The 17,340-nt window shown below is 47.2% G+C and overlaps 5 protein-coding genes across 5 annotated transcripts; 1 reads left to right on the forward strand and 4 right to left on the reverse strand.

Moving 5' to 3' along the window:
* Positions 1-323: 323 nt before the first annotated feature.
* Positions 324-3,254, forward strand: I302_103429 (uncharacterized protein; the record flags this gene model as incomplete). Its single annotated transcript, XM_019188796.1, has 5 exons — positions 324-690; positions 748-941; positions 1,015-1,459; positions 1,596-2,730; positions 2,861-3,254. 5 exons carry the CDS (start codon positions 324-326, stop codon positions 3,252-3,254), a joined length of 2,535 nt encoding a protein of 844 aa, XP_019048358.1.
* A 577-nt stretch (positions 3,255-3,831) lies between these two features.
* On the reverse strand, positions 3,832-5,725 carry I302_103430 (uncharacterized protein; the record flags this gene model as incomplete). Its single annotated transcript, XM_019188797.1, has 9 exons — positions 3,832-3,960; positions 4,087-4,430; positions 4,532-4,596; positions 4,660-4,750; positions 4,814-4,956; positions 5,028-5,101; positions 5,188-5,356; positions 5,430-5,572; positions 5,645-5,725. The coding sequence occupies 9 exons, from the start codon at positions 5,723-5,725 to the stop codon at positions 3,832-3,834; spliced, it is 1,239 nt and encodes a 412-aa protein (XP_019048359.1).
* A 1,277-nt stretch (positions 5,726-7,002) lies between these two features.
* On the reverse strand, positions 7,003-8,800 carry I302_103431 (uncharacterized protein; the record flags this gene model as incomplete). Its single annotated transcript, XM_065869669.1, has 9 exons — positions 7,003-7,101; positions 7,183-7,451; positions 7,542-7,606; positions 7,687-7,777; positions 7,852-7,994; positions 8,083-8,156; positions 8,250-8,418; positions 8,498-8,640; positions 8,720-8,800. The coding sequence occupies 9 exons, from the start codon at positions 8,798-8,800 to the stop codon at positions 7,003-7,005; spliced, it is 1,134 nt and encodes a 377-aa protein (XP_065725741.1).
* A 967-nt stretch (positions 8,801-9,767) lies between these two features.
* Positions 9,768-12,468, reverse strand: I302_103432 (uncharacterized protein; the record flags this gene model as incomplete). Its single annotated transcript, XM_019188799.1, has 13 exons — positions 9,768-10,222; positions 10,374-10,525; positions 10,586-10,675; positions 10,747-10,830; positions 10,898-10,973; positions 11,022-11,130; positions 11,191-11,283; positions 11,344-11,485; positions 11,539-11,565; positions 11,630-11,741; positions 11,802-11,876; positions 11,941-12,058; positions 12,145-12,468. 13 exons carry the CDS (start codon positions 12,466-12,468, stop codon positions 9,768-9,770), a joined length of 1,857 nt encoding a protein of 618 aa, XP_019048361.1.
* A 1,071-nt stretch (positions 12,469-13,539) lies between these two features.
* I302_103433 (uncharacterized protein) lies at positions 13,540-16,257 on the reverse strand (the record flags this gene model as incomplete). The annotated part of the gene is made up of 4 exons (XM_065869670.1): positions 13,540-15,179; positions 15,238-15,404; positions 15,502-15,886; positions 16,008-16,257. 4 exons carry the CDS (start codon positions 16,255-16,257, stop codon positions 13,540-13,542), a joined length of 2,442 nt encoding a protein of 813 aa, XP_065725742.1.
* Positions 16,258-17,340: the final 1,083 nt, after the last annotated feature.

Consider the following 17,340-nt stretch of genomic DNA (forward strand, 5'->3'; position numbering starts at 1 on the left):
TGTGACACTCGTGGTGGCACAAGGGGGGTTAATAACCCAGATATACCAATTTGATCCCGTTGCTGGTTGTACTGTTGATCGGGCCAGTCCGGCATATGATGGACTACTGAATTGATAATCAGGCATGACCAACTGAATAAGAGCAAATAGAGATCAAACGTTCATTCATCTAACCTATTGTTAACATCCCCAACTCATCAACCATACCATCTTACATACCTGTGTTACATCTGTGCTTTCGCTTTGCTCTGCTCTGCTTGTTACCTGTCTTGACACATCCCCATCATCGTCGTTGATCGACTCATCATCTCAATTAGACAGCAATGTCATCCAAATCCCCATCTCAACCTACACGACCATCCACCCTCCCCTTGATACCACAACAACCACATTGGACCAGACCACCCCCCTCACCACCATCACATACACCTCTCACCTCCTCATTCCCCCGTGATGCGACCATAGCATTATCGTCTCTCTCCATCAATTCACAGCCTATACCCCTGCCCACCCCTTCGCCTGGTCCATTGGGAGTCGCCCAAACATCAAGTAATAATCTGAGTCCACCTACTCCTGCGCCGAGTCCTAGTCCGAGAGATAGAAGGGTGTTTCGGGAAGATGCAAGTTCAGATGACGAGGAGATGATGGATCAGCTGTGGAAGGGGAAGGGCAAGCGTCGTGATGTTGAAGGTGCGTATCTTACCATCAATCACCGTGAAAGCAACCGCTTGTGCTGACAGATGCCAGTTGTCGATCCTCAAGATATCTTACAATCCTTTACTACCCTATCACCCACTCAGCGGTTTTCATTCCTCAATTCATTGATTGGTGAATTGAGGCTGAACGAGGCATTGGTGGTATCACGTAAGATCGAGCCTCTACTCCGACGCGATTTCTTAAGGGAGTTACCAGCGGAACTAGCATTGCATTGCTTGAGCTTTGTAAGTACCTTTGCACCCATTTGAGATCTGTCATCTGTGGAGGGTCTCAGCTGACACTCTGTTGATGTTGTAGGTGGATGAACCCAAGACTCTAGCAAGAGCAGCTCAAGTTTCAAATTACTGGAACCAGCTTCTACAGGACGAACAAACTTGGAAAGATCTCTTTGACAGACATAATTTCCCTAATCCCCCTCCGCCCAATGCTTTCACCAATCCCAGTAGACCCAGTATCGGTATCAGACGGAGAAGTACCCAAACTTCCGTTAACAGCTTAAACACCTCGACTATCTCACCAACCACTTCCAACACCACCGCTAACAGCAAGACACCAAATGCTTCAAATGGCAGTGCTGCTACAGTAGTACTCACCAAAGGTGGTTCGCAATCTTGCATCAATCGAGCGACGCCATTTGGATTGGAACGAAGAGTATTGAATCTGGCTAGTAGTACTGCGTCGAGGTTGAAGGATAGGGAAGATGGGACGTTCAAAGGTAGATTCAAGAATGCATATCTGACTGGTGAGTTGGTCTGTTCTGGGTGAAACCTTGACCTCGATGGCCCTGTCATTCTCGCATTGTACCTTTTAACATACAGATCAAATGCAATTCGTAGATAGAAATAGATTGCTTACCTGACTTGCCCTCGCTCTCATAGAATCCAACTGGCTCTCTGGCGGTCGTATCCTAGCCAACCACGTATCTTCCGACGACGCCGTGGTGACTACACTATGTTTCGATGATTCCCACATCGTAGTAGGAATGGCAAACAACAAGATCCACGTGTTTGACGCGGTGACCGGGACCTATCTCCGGTCACTACTAGGACATCGACAAGGGGTATGGGCAATGGTACTTGTATCCGCTTCTCCGAACGGCAATAACAACCAAGAAGATGAAGACGAGGATGACCAGGTCCACAATCGCGATATCACCGATCAAAGCAATAATGATAACCTATGGTCTAGTAACCTGAACAAAGCTTCAGACAGTTATCGCGATAATGGACAATCCAGGAGATCCTCTTTTGCCGGTGGACCTACGACGGAAAGACATCCTCCTCTGAGTCAAGCGTTGTTTAGCGGTAGTGGTGGCTTGAACTCGAACTCACCAGGTGGAATATTTGCCAATACTCAAATCTCTTCTTCGGATCATTATCAGTATCATCCCGTCAGACCAAACACAGCTATGGGATTCTCGTCTACCTCCAACAACAGCGGTACCAATGCCCTACTAGGATTAGGTATCGGTAATAACACCTTTTCCAACCCTGATTCATATACACCCGAAGAACCCAATGGGAATGGAAAGAAACAGCGCTCAAGCGATCCCTGTGGATGTGCGAGAGGATGGAAAGGTAACAAGAACAACCTAGTAGTCTCGGCAGGATGCGACAAAGAAGTGAAAGTGTGGAACCTCGATACCGGTGAATTACTCCATTCAATGAGAGGTCATACATCCACTATAAGATGTTTGAAAGTGCTTGACCGACGACCAGTGGCCATATCCGGTTCGAGAGACCATAATCTCAGAGTATGGGATATAGAGAATGGCTTTTTGTTGCATGTGCTAGAGGGCCACGAGGAGTCTGTCAGGTGTGTGGAGATTGCTGGCAATAAGGCCGTTTCGGGTAGTTACGATTATACCTCGAAGATATGGGATCTTGATACGGGAGCTTGTCTACATACGCTTAGGGGTCATTATCATCAGATTTACTCGGTGGCGTTTGATGGGCAGACGGTGGTTACGGGAAGTTTGGATAGTACGATCAGGGTTTGGAGTGGTGTAACTGGGTGAGTTGGTATTTGCTTGGACCACATCATAAGTCGTTCCTACGACACCCCCTCTTTCCACTTCATTTCTATCCACTTGATATCCGAAGCGAGTATACCTGAGCTAATACCCCTCTCTACCTTCATTCAGCGAATGCCTAGCCCTCCTCCAAGGCCACACCGCCCTCGTAGGCCAACTCCAACTATCTTCCAACCGCCTCATAACAGGCGGTTCAGACGGCCGAGTAATTATATTTGACCTCAATAACCTCTCGACCCTCCACCGTCTGTGCGCGCACGATAACTCCGTAACATGTCTTCAATTCAACGACAAATTCATAGTTTCCGGTGGGAACGATGGGCGAGTCAAACTGTGGGATGTGAATTCCGGGAGATTCATCCGTGAACTCACGAGACCTTGCGATGCAGTTTGGAGGATTGGGTTCAGGGCTGATCGAGTGGTATTGCTTTGTCAGAGGGAGGGGAGGACTTGTTTGGAGGTTATTAGTTTTAGGCCTGGTGAGGGGGAGAGGAGGGCGAGGTGAGGCAGTGGGCGTTGGATCACAAAGTCTTGTGTCTTGGATTGGTTCAGTTTTTTATCATATATCCGGATTTGTTATTTGTCATTCTCAGGAATATACCTTGTATAACCCCTTAACAGTGTTGTTGTTTTGGCATTTATTATAGTTGATTTGTACGATCTCTTGTCTTCATGTAATCGGATGGAAACGGGTTGTGTCATGTGGGGAAGCAGACATCAAGAGAGAGTGTCACATTTGTACTGGTGCACGCAGAAGATCATATGGTCATTCTGGTCGTTGGACACTGTACTTCATTGGATACGATTATCTGACGTTCCGTTGACACTTTAGATATTCACTGCATAGTCCCTTTCCCTTTGCCCGTAGATAAGATATAAACTCGAATTGATTAGAAGATTGAAGACAGATAGAAAGACAGATAATAGAGACACTCCTTCAAGATATCAATCGTCCATTCTAGTAAATTCCGATTATGATACTCACAGTATACTCAATACCACCCTGCACGTCACGCTTTCCACTATCTCCTCTCCTCTTCTCTGTCCCTTGAATCAAACCCATCAATCATAGACCACCCCGCTCAAGGCCCAGTCAATCGATTGGGTCTATCCCTATTAGCCGTTGAGACCCCGTCGACTGGTGAGAGGTGAGGATGACCCGAGGCGTAGGAATCAGGTTCAGATACCGCAGAGTTCTGTTCGTGCTCGATCTGTCCACCGATACAGTACTCATATCAGCTTGGTCCATAAACCAAATGTAGACGATACCCAGCCATACTCTATTCAGTGATCCTCTCCGAGTCCGAGAAGAGAAAGGACAAAACATTGACACTTACCTTAACCAAAGGTCCGGGAACAGTCACCACACTCCCATTATCCGACTTCCTCTCCACCACCTCCACCTGATCATTCCAGTAACCTCGTCCCTCCTCGGCATGTTTCGACGTAGAATTGAAGCTGTTCAGAGCAGCTTCCGAACCCATAGGATAGGCCGAGCTGGGATATACGAACTTCTTTCCTCCACCCGTACCGCCTGTACCATTCGAGAGTACGTTGACACCCTCGGAAGCGAGCTTGGAGTTTAGTAGACCCCTTATGGTTTGTCGGCTGACTAGTGCTGAGAGGACGGAATGGAAGTATAGGCATGGGATGCAGGTCACGACGAATTTCCTCCAGTCGGCTGAAGGTCGGGTGGGGTCGACATCGTTAGCTCAGCTCAGAATCAAGTACAGTATTTTGGACCAAGTAGTTGGTGTAGACCCTGTAGATTGGGAAACTCACTCGTCGGTGCACCTTCCATGTTACCGCTTGCTTCACCGATGATGAGGAAGATGACCGGTGGGAACCTATATCATCCATTGGATCAGCATCCCCTCGAGATGCGTTCGTCTAAGTACGATGCGACTCACATAGACTCGTACATCAACGCCATGAGCTTATGAAATAGTCTCGTCTCATTGGCGAAAACACTATCCTTCGATCTCATCAGAAGTATCGTCACTAGCATCAGGTCAAGATCAGTTGGTCCTCTCACTGGCCAGGTAGGCTTTGGGCCGAGCTCACAGGTGACACACAACGTAGCGTCCATACTGAGGGTCATACCTCCCCATATCTTGTTGGTATGTACGAAATCGGCGAAGTAAGGTCCCAGTTGGCCGAGGTTTTGAGGGATGAGGATGGGGAGTTGATATCCTTTCACCACGACGCTGCGTTTTCGGTATATCAACACTCCTGAATTCTGTATTGGTAATTTCTGAGTGAGGGGCACTTGACTTACGCTAAAGAGGCTCCAAAGGGACCACATAGACCGATTGCTAATGGGGGAATAACCCACCATTTCCTGTTGCACATCTACAGTCACCTCATATCAGCTCTCATCTCATACGGTATGCTAGCCTGGACAAAATCGGAGAGAATGCGAGGAATATGATACTCACCTTCCAGACTCTATAGGCATAGTACATACCACCCGTAAAATTGAAAATTCCACCCAGTAGCAAGATGGTGTTATCCCCGAAGAATATGAATCGGAATATCGTGTGAAATTCAGTTTTGGCATGATAGATGAGCTTGTACATCTCCGCACAGGTTACCATGAGTGTACCACTACCATCAAGATGTACTTTATCAGCTACTGTTTGATGAGAAACACATAAGACAAAAGAGGGGATGTGCTCACATGCACAGGGCGCATCCCAGACCGATAAAACCGAGGAAAATCTGATTATCGCTCTTCTTGAAGTACTCAAAGTACTGGAATGTCTTGGAGATGATTGATCCGACGATGAATGACTGAAGGACGATGGCGAAGGTGCTCCACCACTGTACATATACGTATGTTTAAGGTCAGCATACACCTATGTTCAGGTGAATGCGGGATCTTGTGCGACTCACAATGGCTTTTTCAGAGTTGGAAGCGAGGGACATCCATAGGATCTCACTGAGATCGACTGGGTAGTTTCCGTATTCCGACATGATAAGTTGTACTGGAGAGAGTGTATGGGATAGAGGAGTAGTGTTTGAGGAGGATGAAGAGGATATGGATGCTGGTCCCGTTACTCGTCTCTACCACCCTTTATATAGCTTTCGTCTGACTCAACACTCCCCCTTGGAGTCATGACAGATGGACACGGTACTCGTACATCTCGAAGGAATCTCGATACCTTTGATAAACCCACCTTATCTTCAGCCTCGAAGGAGAAGCATACAAAGACTTCCTTCAACACAATCAATCTGTTTCTATCGAATGGCCCTCTGCCTCTTTGTGTTTGTGTTGAAGGACATCGAACGATGTGGATGCTGTTGTGTGTAGGAGATCAAAGGTGGTACGTTCGGATGCAATTGACAGCACCAAAGCTAGTCAGGCTGCTTAGAACAGATCGATAAAGCCATTTCCGTCCATGTGTTTATCTGATTGTGTGTGGATTATACTTTTATCTTGAGGATACAGTGTGTATGTAGATGTAACTGTACCTATGTAAAGCAGAGAGCAGATACGTTGCCTTGCTGTGTGTCTGTGTTGTATTTGTTCATACTGACATATTTATTGGTGTCACTCGGAAACAAAATGCGGGATACAGCAGAGTCACAACATCAAAGGACACGCCACTGATGGTACCTGACCTTGTGCATGCTATGATAAAACGATCTGTGCATGTGAATGTGTAACGTGTGTTTGTGTTTAAAAGGATCAGCTTTGTGTGCACGTTCTTCCTTGCGTCACAATGATAAATGGCTATTCGGCATACATGGCGTGGTTCGATAACTTTGGCAAGCTTTCCGAGAACGTCCTTTTGATCGGCTGTACCTGTACCTGTATCTCAATGCTTCATGTATAGATACAGTCCATCCGTTTGTGTGTGTCTGTGTGGGAGAGGGCACACTCCGTGACATGTGATCGCCGCCACATGCACAATAACAATCTTATCAAACCATCTCAAATAACAGCCTCGGAATCAAATGATAAGTGGCAACTTCTTCCGAGGCGGAGATTGAAGTGGACAGGGCAGTGCTTTCATCATGGTCTTGACGAACAACCATGTGGGGATGACGTGCACCGCATGTTCCGATCTGCCCGTACGGTACGGTAGAAACATTGCATAAGGACAATTAACGCAGAATTAGTCAGACCTTTCTTGCATTTCCATTATTTGATCTACGGACAGCTCATTGCCTCATTCCCTAATTAGATTCATTTACACTATCCCCACGCGTTCGTAGCTGCTTCGTATATCCATGAATACTCTATGTGTTCAATTCCGATGCGCTTCAGACTTGCTATTGACAGACGACAGGAAAGGATGGCCTGAACGGTGAGATTCAAGTCTTGAAATCTTGACGTTCTGCTCAACCTGGCGCACCAAGACATACAGTATTCAGCTTTTATGGATTGTCTCTTCCGGGTAGATGTACAGTAAGAAGAAAAAACTCACACTCCCCTCCTTAGAACTCATCTCATACTCCCCCTCACCAGAAATCTTAGACCGATCGACGGTGAGAGTTCCAGCCCCATCGCGCGAGGAGGAAGGATAAGAGAACGAGGCATACACACCCCCACTTCCCTTTGAAGTAGCTTTGACTCCCTCTGAGGATAATCGGGCTTCAAGCATCCCTCGGATGGTTTGTCGGCTTACCAGCGCTGAAAGGACGGAATGGAAGTAGAGGCCTGGTATGCAGATTACAACGAATTTTCGCCAGTCAGCTAAGGTTGGAGCGGTGAACCGACATATCAGCTGTGGTCAGGTCGTGTCGTTCGTGCCCGGGATTGGGCTTGGAGAGAAAGATCACTCACTGTTAGGTGCTCCTTGCATGTTACCGCTTGCTTGGGCGATGATCAGAAAGATGACTGGTGGGAGCCTTTCATCCCAAGTAAAATCAGGTCATCCGCCGTCGCCGCGAGGTCGAAGTAGATACGACCATGGGTAAATTAGACTTACATAGACTCATACATCAGCGATACAAGCTTATGAAGCAGCCTCGTCTCATTCGCAAACACGCTCTCCTTCGACCTCATAAGCAGAATCGTCACTGAGAAACATCCCATTAGTTCAACGAGGCACACGAGATGAACTTTTTGGTAATGGTGGAAAAGCAAAACTTACGAGTGATACATAGGATCCCATCCATAGCGAGAGACATGCCTCCCCAGATTTTGTTGATTCGTGCAAAGTCCATAAAGAAGGGTTGTAGTTTTGGGAGATTTTCGGGTACGAGGATGGGGAGTTTGTACCCTTTCGCTACGACTCTGCAGGGTAGAGTGCGACGAGTCGGATCAGCCCAGCGCTCTTCTCTGATCATACCAATAATGAAGTAGGAGAGTCAAGAGCGCTTACGCTAGACATGCTCCGAATGGGGCGCAGAGACCGATAGCCAGGAGAGGTATGACCCATAATCTACGATTGGTCATCTACGGGAAAGCACGTACAGATCGTAACGAGCTGTCCGTCAGCTACACATGATGCATCCCTCTGCTGTGCCCGATAAGCAAAGGCAGACTCACCCTCCAAACCCTCGAAGCATAGTACATCCCACAAGTCAAGTTGAATATCCCCCCAAGGAGCATGATGGCATTATCGCCGAATAACACAAATCTAAATACCGTGTGAAACTCTCTCTCTGCATGGTATACCAATCTGTACATCTCTGCGAACGTTATCCCAAGGGAGCCACTACACCCACCGAGACCAAGAAAGCAAGTCAGCGACGGGACAGAGGTACATTGGTACATGTGGTGTAAGACCCACTCACACGTTCAAAGCACATCCCGTTCCTATCAACAGCAAAAACAGCTTGGTGTCTGATTGTTTGAAGTATTCGAAGTACTGGAACGTCTTTGTGATGATTGAGCTGACTATCCAAGCTTGGATGACTAGTGCGAAAGTGTTCCACCACTGAGTTATATAAGAGTGGGCGACCCAGTTCAGCTTGAAGCTTGGTGCGTGTAGGATACAGGGAAGGGAGAAGACTTACCAAAGCTTTTCCCGGGTTCGAGTTGACAGCCATCCACATGATCTGGTTGATATCCATTGGGTGGTCGTTATATCCCGACATGATGTGATGTCGGTTTGATGAAACAAGTACAGGAGGCGTCAAGTTAGATAATCATCGATGTCTGCTTCCCATCCGGATTATATACAGTACATTCTGATTGGATTTTCTGCTTCTCAAGAGTACAGTATGCCCAGAAACACGCCCTACCACCTGATGCAATGACCGATCAAAGTGATCCGTGGTCCTCAACACGCCATGTTCCTAGTCCTAGATCCATTGAAGCTTAATTTGATTGCTTGAAAGATGGTATCGAGCGTCTGCATCGTCCATCAATCCGTCAATCCGCCAGTTCATAATGAGTAAGCCGATTCACAGTTGAAAGCTTTCATGAAGGTATAGCAGTCCCATTTGTCCATGCATCGGCCTTCGTTTCACGTGGGGCATCTCTACGTACCCCTCCCGAATGTATATAGTGGGGGTGAGTATTATTGATCAAAGATCGGAAGCAGCGGCGAGATCTGATCAAAAGAGAGCTAACGACGTGAATGATCCGTGCTTGTGCAGGAGTGAGTTGCCTCGTATGTTTGTTCATCTTGGTGCTTGACCGCCATCATCATCATCATTGGCCTTTCGGCGTGGATTGATGATTTATGGATGATTGTACCTTTGTATCTCGTATGTGTCCAGGTACTCCATGAGATGTGATCGCCCTTAGCCGTTATATAGAGGAACACATCATCGGGGCCGAAAACACCAAATCTTGACGACGAGTGTCGATGAATGTGATTGATTGCACTAACGCAGCCACATACACACACAGCTACACTGAGTAGCTTGCAATGACCGACGGCATCTGACTATGTGAGATCACAATGACGATATGAATATACATGACCCCCATAAAACCACAATCAAGAGATAATCAAGAAGACGCAAAACAGAAAAACTCTACAAGGAAAAGATTGACAAATCACCCAATGATACACGCTTCTCATCCCACTTAACCCCATCTTACATCTGGCTCAGTCTAAACCACACTCATCGGACTTTCACCCCTCGACACCCCACCCCCACCTCCACCATTAATCGATCCATTCTCCTTCCAAAATTCCACTATCCCTCCATTCCCCACTGTCAACGCATTGAGACCATTCAGCTTCTTATTCACCAAACCCTGTACACCATTCTTAGCATGTTTGTTACTGAAGAACGATCTCTTCTTCTTTCTCCCTACTCCACATGGATCCTCTTCATCATCTTCGTCTTCGAATTGCCCATTCAACGTATTATTCCTCTTATTCCCATTGATGATTCTGGATGGTAGTGCTCTTCTGGGTAATCCGTTCAATCCTTGACGGCGATGTCGACCGGGTATCGAATAGGCTGAATCGTCATAATCTAAATCACCGTTCATGGGAACATCTTCGTCGTCCGATTCATGCGGCGTATATCCGCCATTGAGCTGTTTGTCTTGCATGAACTCTGTGATGTGGGGTTATGATCAGCATGTTTAGCCTACTCACCCAATCCGATCGCATGGATGAGAGGAAAGAAGTGAAGAAGGATGATCTCGATATCGTCGCAAAATCCCTCTCTCCTTCATCAATCAGCCGAGAGAAGATGTTTCACTCACTCTTCAGCCTGATCTCGATCTCGTCATCCGGATCAATCTGATCATTCTCCTTGGTCAATCCTATAGCCTGAGAGATGGTTTGCGAGGGTATCTGACGCATCTGTGCTGAAGGTGCATGTGGCAGATTGCGCAAATTCTCGATGACTTGAGTCCTAAATCCGAAATGTGTTACATCAGCCTGATTATTTCAACGCAAGGAAGATGCAACTTACCTGATCTTATCCAGATATTCAGGTGCGTTATGATCATCGGTATTGTTCGGTAACACCTCCAACTTGTATCTCGGCCCATAATATTCCATACTAAAGCGAATATATCAGTTTTCAAATACCCGCCAACGGAATTAGTATAGCCTGGGTGAAATTTGGCTCACTACTGATTGTACGGCAGATCCTCTGGTAATGTCTTCCCACACATGACAGCAGTCTCGTTCGTCCAAGCTCGAGCGACGTTTTTCCTGATAGGAGTAGAATCAGCACCGGCTTGCAACATCGACTCGGCTCCCCGAACGAGATTCAACTCACGTCGTATAACCACCACCTCCCAACATCATAACGGGCACTCCAAAGCTCTTAACGAATTTCGTACATTCTCCGTGACCTATGACGTTGTCAGCTATAAGTCTTTGCCCGCACTTAGGTAGCTCACCATCCAGTGTCAAGTTGAATCCTCCTAGCTTGTCACCCGATAAACTATCTGCACCCATCTGTAAGATCACTGCCCCTGGTCTGAAGTAGTCCATGATATGTTGAATGACCTAGTCATTCCGATACATTAGTATTTGTCCATGTATATCGTATACAGTGAATAAACTTACAGGCTTGAAGATAGTATGATACGATTCATCCGTTATTCCATCTCTCAACGGTACATTCACTGCATAACCTTTACCCCTCTTCATTCCCACATCCTGTTCAAACAAAATATGTCAGTTGATGTCCGCCAAAATATTCTCGATCTGTCAACTCACCCTGACATCGCCCGTACCAGGGAAAAACTCTCCAAACCTATGGAAGGAGCAAGTCATGACTCTATCTGTGGTGTAGAAAGCCTCTTCCACTCCATCTCCATGATGCACATCTACATCTATGTAAAGTACTCGAGGATGTATCCTAATTACACATAATCAGCTGAAGGTCCATCAAGTACTGAAAAGCTGACATACCTCAATAGTTCAAGAATACCTAGAACACTACACGAAGCAACACGTCAGTCAAACGCCCGACACCAATAAAGAGGTAAAGTGAAACACCTACATGTCATTCACATAACAGAATCCACTCGCTTCAGTCTTCTTAGCATGATGTAACCCCCCAGCCCAATTGATAGCTATATCTGCTGCACCGGAATTAAGCCTTTCAGCGCCGCCTGCAAGGATCAACAATCGTAAGCTGCAAATCGGGTATCTGCACGAGGGTGATAGCTCACCTAAGGACCCTCCAGCTGAGATGGAGCAGAATTCGAACAACCCATCAAAAGCTGGACAATCTTCTCCTATCAAACCTGTTGGCCCAACTATGGAGATAAGTTATACGTCTACAGTGCACTATTAGACAGGCGGGCTTACATCGCACTCCACCACCAGTCATAGCCTCGGCCGTCTCAGGCGTGACATTCTCCAAGAACTCGATATACTCGTCTGTGTGGAAACGAGTCATCTGAGCTTTAGTTGCTCTGTGGGGTCTCTACGAAGCCACCGAACAATGCATCAGCCACTGTCTTTCTTCTCTTATGTTCAGGGGAAGATATGTCATCAGCTGAGATAACTCACAAACACCTGCATATGTTTACTCCTCGACCCTGTCAAACTATTCTTCACAAACTTATGTTCAGGTGCCAAACCCGGTAAATCATCATTCATCTCCCTCTTCCCTTCCCCCTCCAAGTCCGGAGCATCTTCCTCCACTTCGTCGGTCAGACCATAATTGACAATCAAGTTATGGGCCATCCGTATACGATGTGGTTTCATTGGATGACCGAGGTAATAGGTATAATTTCCCACATCTTGGTCATAGTAATATGCGACTCGACGTGAAGGTTTGGCGGATGAGCCTGAGGGTTCACCCGCGCTTGATGGGTCTGCTAGGCCTGACATCGTGGTGTCCGGTAGTGAGGTATCGACAGGACAGGATGATAGATCAGTTATTGTGGATATTGGGTGCGAGTCTTGTCGATAAGTGTAGAGGAATATGGATGAGGAAGAGGAGGAGGAAGGTGGAGAGGGGCACACTCAAACCGGATCAGATTGAGTTTACCAACGAAAGACAACATACAACAGCGGAGATGCTTCGTATCTCCATTTGTCCGATAAAACCCATTCCATCTGGTTATTACCCCTTTCGGCAAATCAACGTTGTTCGTGTGGGATGATGATCAAGGAGCTTGTCAAGATATCAAAAGCATATATCAGACCTGAGATGTTAGACCTACAGGCGTAGGACATGTACATTCCCATCAGACTCGGCGACGGACCTAGAGTATATTACCAAAACGACATGACAAGCAGTATCTCCCGTCGAGCAATAATTTGTCCTTTCTCAAGTATCCCATAATCATCAACTTGATACGTGCCGATCAAATCAATTTTCAGATCACATCTTTTATTTGGACCCCTCTGCAGGTTCAATGGCCCAAGGACAGTCCCACCGAGATTCACCGGGACGCCTGGGTGAGCTTCAATGGGTTATCCACGCTGTTGTTTGCCTTTACGACAGCGACGTAAGGTCAACTTAGCCATTAGCCATCGACCCAATTGAAAGTAAAATTGACCAACCGCTACCACCGAGGACCATCCCAAACGAGTTGCCCATACATCGGGAAGGTTCGACTAGATGCCTACATAAATAGCGACATATGACATAGCCGCGTGGATACTGTGTACCACCTTAAGCTCAGAAGAAGGTTTAGGTATGATTATTCTGATTGTTCCTTGGTATACCCTAAATCTGACTGAACAATGCGAGATTGCATGTATTGATTTCCACCAAAGATGTGAGTTAAAAAGAAAGAAGTCTGTATGTATTGTAAAGATAAGCACCCATGAATCGAACACTGAGAAGATTATATACACTGAATTATCATCGAAGAAAAAGAAAAAAACCGTAAGAAAGCAAAGAGGAGAAAGCAACAAATCAAATCTATGTTCATGTATCGCTCTCCATCCCGGTTACTTCCCACTACCAAATCCACCAGCACGCATAAACCTACTCAAAACCTCTTGCGAGTCCCTCTTCCTAGCCTCCGGATCTGTACTGGGATCCCATACTCTACTTCCCTTCCCATTGCCATTCCCACCATTCCCACCGTGCCCATGGGACGAACTTCCTCTAAAGTCAAACCCATACTCAGGAAGGGGTTGTAAGATTGATGGACCGCCTGACAAAGCCTGAGTCTGGTTGAAAGGAGGAGATAGAAGTTTGGGGGTGGTATCTGATGAAGTCGATGATTCAGACGACAGATTATTGTTGTTGTTGTTTTGTCTTCGTGTAGCACTGGACGGGACTGATCTCAGCTGGACCTGGGGTTGTTGTTGAGCATGCAATTGGAAGGTCCTGACTGCCGGAGAAGATCCTCCACCGGGTACGACCTGGACTTTCGCGTCCACAGTATTCGGCGATTCGGTCTGTGAGGACGAGTCTCTGTAATTCTCGTGATTGGGATAATCGAATTGACCCGATGAAGAGACCACAGGTGATTCCGACGAATCCTCGTCATCTGACTCGTCACCTTCATCATCCCCATCACCACTCGTATCAGTCAATGACCCGGTATTCACCTCTCTCCCCTTTCCTTTACTCTGTTTTCCCGTCGAGAAATCAATGGTTCCACCCTTAGGTGTTCCCGGGACAGACTGCAATCCACCATGAGAAGTGAATGACCTAATATCCTTTGACATGCCCATACCGGACATCCTTCTAACGTATTTGTTGATTTGAGGTATGTTATCCCATGCATTGGTGTATGAAGCCATAGCTTCAGCCATGGATCGAGCCGGAGGGGATTGTACAGGTGGAGATGGTGCTCGATAATCCGGCGTAGGTTCTCTGACTAAAACAGTTGGTCGTTGTGGTTGTGATTGTTGTTGAGGTGGAGGCGAATCTCCTCTAGGGAATACTCTTCCAGGCGTGGGTCTACTCTTTCCCTTTTGTTCCCATGGGAAGACAGCATGAACGCTAGATCGGTCAGGTACTGATCCCGTGAACTGCTTATACCAATCGTCCTTCCTCACGTTCTCAGGCAAAGTAGGATATTGAGGTTCAGCCTGAGGAGGTGGAGCAGAATAATAAGACGATTGACTCTTCGACGGTTGTTCCCATGCATTCTGATAGATCGTATCCATTCGAATTGACATCTCCGGTTTCCCATGAGCGGGAGGAGCGAAGTGTACCGCGTCCCATACGGCAGGTTGGGTTACCTGCTGCTGGATAGACGGGGGCGGAGGAGCAGCTTCGAGCGGAGGAGACGAGAGTGCTGTGGGGTCGACGGGAGGCGGCGAGGGCGGTAAGGTGATGCTTGCTGGCTTGGGTTGAGGTTTCGGCATCAACAGGTCGACTCGTCCTTCAAGGGGTAAACTGGTGTATTGACCGGTCTTGAAAGAGAGTACACCATGAGCCGAAGCAGCTTTCAATTCTTCAAGATTCAGTCGATCAGCTGGTTGTTGAGGCGCTCCAGCTGATGCACCTGATTGGTTCCATGCAGCGATAGTCTCAGGAACAGCGAATCGTCTTGATACGTCAGGCTCATGAGCAGCAGAAGGTCGGACGTGGGTGTCGTAGACGTGGTACCATCGATCAAGCAGAGCCGGGTCTATCCATATCATGTAAGCTATCAAGTCGAAGAGATGATGACAGATGGGGTAGCTTACAGTCATAGGAGGGTTCTTTGCCTTTGACGTTACTTATACCAGCAGGTCGTCCATTGAGGTTTGACCAGGGTTTATTCGATCCGATGAAATGAACATTACTGATCTTATGACCGTATCTCTTATACGCTGGCGCCCAAGTATATGCCGCAGAGGGAGTGACATTGTACCTACAAAGTGGGAGATATGCACAGTCAGTACCAAGATACATCCGCAGCATCAGTCATGAGAAGTACATGGACAAAAGTGACGATCAATACCACTCACGTAAAAGGCAATCTGTTCCACTCCCCACCACCTCCCTCCTCACTGAACCACTCATTCAACAACCCTTGATCCGCACCATCAAAACTTCCATTACCCACTTCACTCTCCCTATAAATCCCGTCATCCCCTTCACCACTCTTCAAGATCCCTTTCAACCCTACCCAATCTGACTCACGCGGTCTGATTACCATCACACCAGAGTTGAAGCAGTCTGGCCAGCCTGTATCGGGGCATGCGGAGAGGACATGCGGGTTAGTGGAGGTGAATAAGTGGGAGAGGGGTCGGAGGGGGAGGACATCGGCGTCGAGGTAGATGAGGGTAGAGAAGAAGGGGTGGAGTCGGAAGAGGTGGAGTTTGGTCAAAGCGAAATTCAGATCTGGTCGGCCTGCAGACACATTCCGATGGATCAGCTAACCTCTCTGAGGATTAAATCCCTGCATGAGCGGTCATGGAGGAGGTGGGAGAAGCACGAGTGATGAAGGGAAAAGAAAAGCTACTCCACCCACCCATAAGATGCAGTCCCTGCTGACCTGCTCTCCCACTCCCAATAGGTTCCACCCCAATGACCAGATCGAACCCTGCCTTCCTCAGCTCGCCTATAGTCTTCGCATCGACAGTCTCAGGCGTGACAAGACAAACAATCTTGAAGTCCCTCGGGGCGGGATGCAGGTCAAGTAGGGAGTGGAGGAGGACGAGTGCACCGGGGAGGTACGAGGGGGTGGTGAGTAGCGTGACGAATGCGTTGGGTAGTGACATTGTGGCTAACCTTGGGTTTGGATGAACGACGGATGGGGGGAATATATAGCGGATGTACGTCTGTTGAGGTTGAAGATGTGGTGAGGAGGTGATGGTCGAAATTTTCTTGTTTTGAGCGGGCAATGTTGGATGACGAACGGACCTTCAATGACGGTGACGAGGAAGACTGTGCGTGAGACTATATCAGATCGAGTCCTTTCAACTTGTTTTTGATCTTTGATCCTTGATCCTTGATCCTGGTGAAGGGACACAGAAAGATGGGATCAAAAAGATATAAAAAGATGGATCAATCAATGATGTGGAAGGAAGGAGGATGTAGAGTGGGTGAAAAGTGGAGAAGAGCAAGGTGAGACAATATTCGTCATACACCTATCATTTATCGAACCTCGTGGTGAACGAACAAGAAGCTATTCAAATACAACTCACCCAATCTTAAAGCTTAACAAAGCATAAACCAATCCAACCAGAATCAAATCTAGGTCGTGGGGGTATCCTTGACGACGGTATGCGGAAAAGGTAGATAGACACCTTCAACTTGAGGGACGGGTCCAGTGAGATATCGGATGGACTGTACGAGTACCGTCAACCTTGAAGTGCAAGATACAAGGTCGTTGTGAATGAAAGTGAAATGGAATCAAGATATTCTCAGAATGTCAACCTCGACAAAATGTATCTGTGTCTATGTTTGATACTGCTTTACCGCTACCGTTGGTGTGTGTCGTATTCTCGATGGGGCAGGCACAGTGCTTTTGTTTACTCCCACGAGTACTGGATTGGTACAGCAGTCCGTTGTCGACTTATGCAATCGTCTGTACTTCAACCTGAACATGGGAATTTGTGGGATCCACCTGGACTAGTCAAGATAAAAGACCCTTAATCTAGGATTGGGATTAGTCCGGTTAGGGGAGGGTCGTCATCGTCATTCCCTCTCGAGGCCTTGATCTTACTCATTGTTTTGGAATGGTATGGCGACAGATACTAACATACAATACAGTCCATGCATCACTGCTCCTCCTACTGGTGAAGCACACTTGCAGATCAACCCTTCTATCGCTCCTCGATAGTCACCGTTGAAAGAGTGAG

The sequence above is a fragment of the Kwoniella bestiolae genome, chromosome 2 (assembly GCF_000512585.2).
Source record: "Kwoniella bestiolae CBS 10118 chromosome 2, complete sequence".
In the NCBI taxonomy this organism is placed as follows: Eukaryota; Fungi; Basidiomycota; class Tremellomycetes; order Tremellales; family Cryptococcaceae; genus Kwoniella; species Kwoniella bestiolae.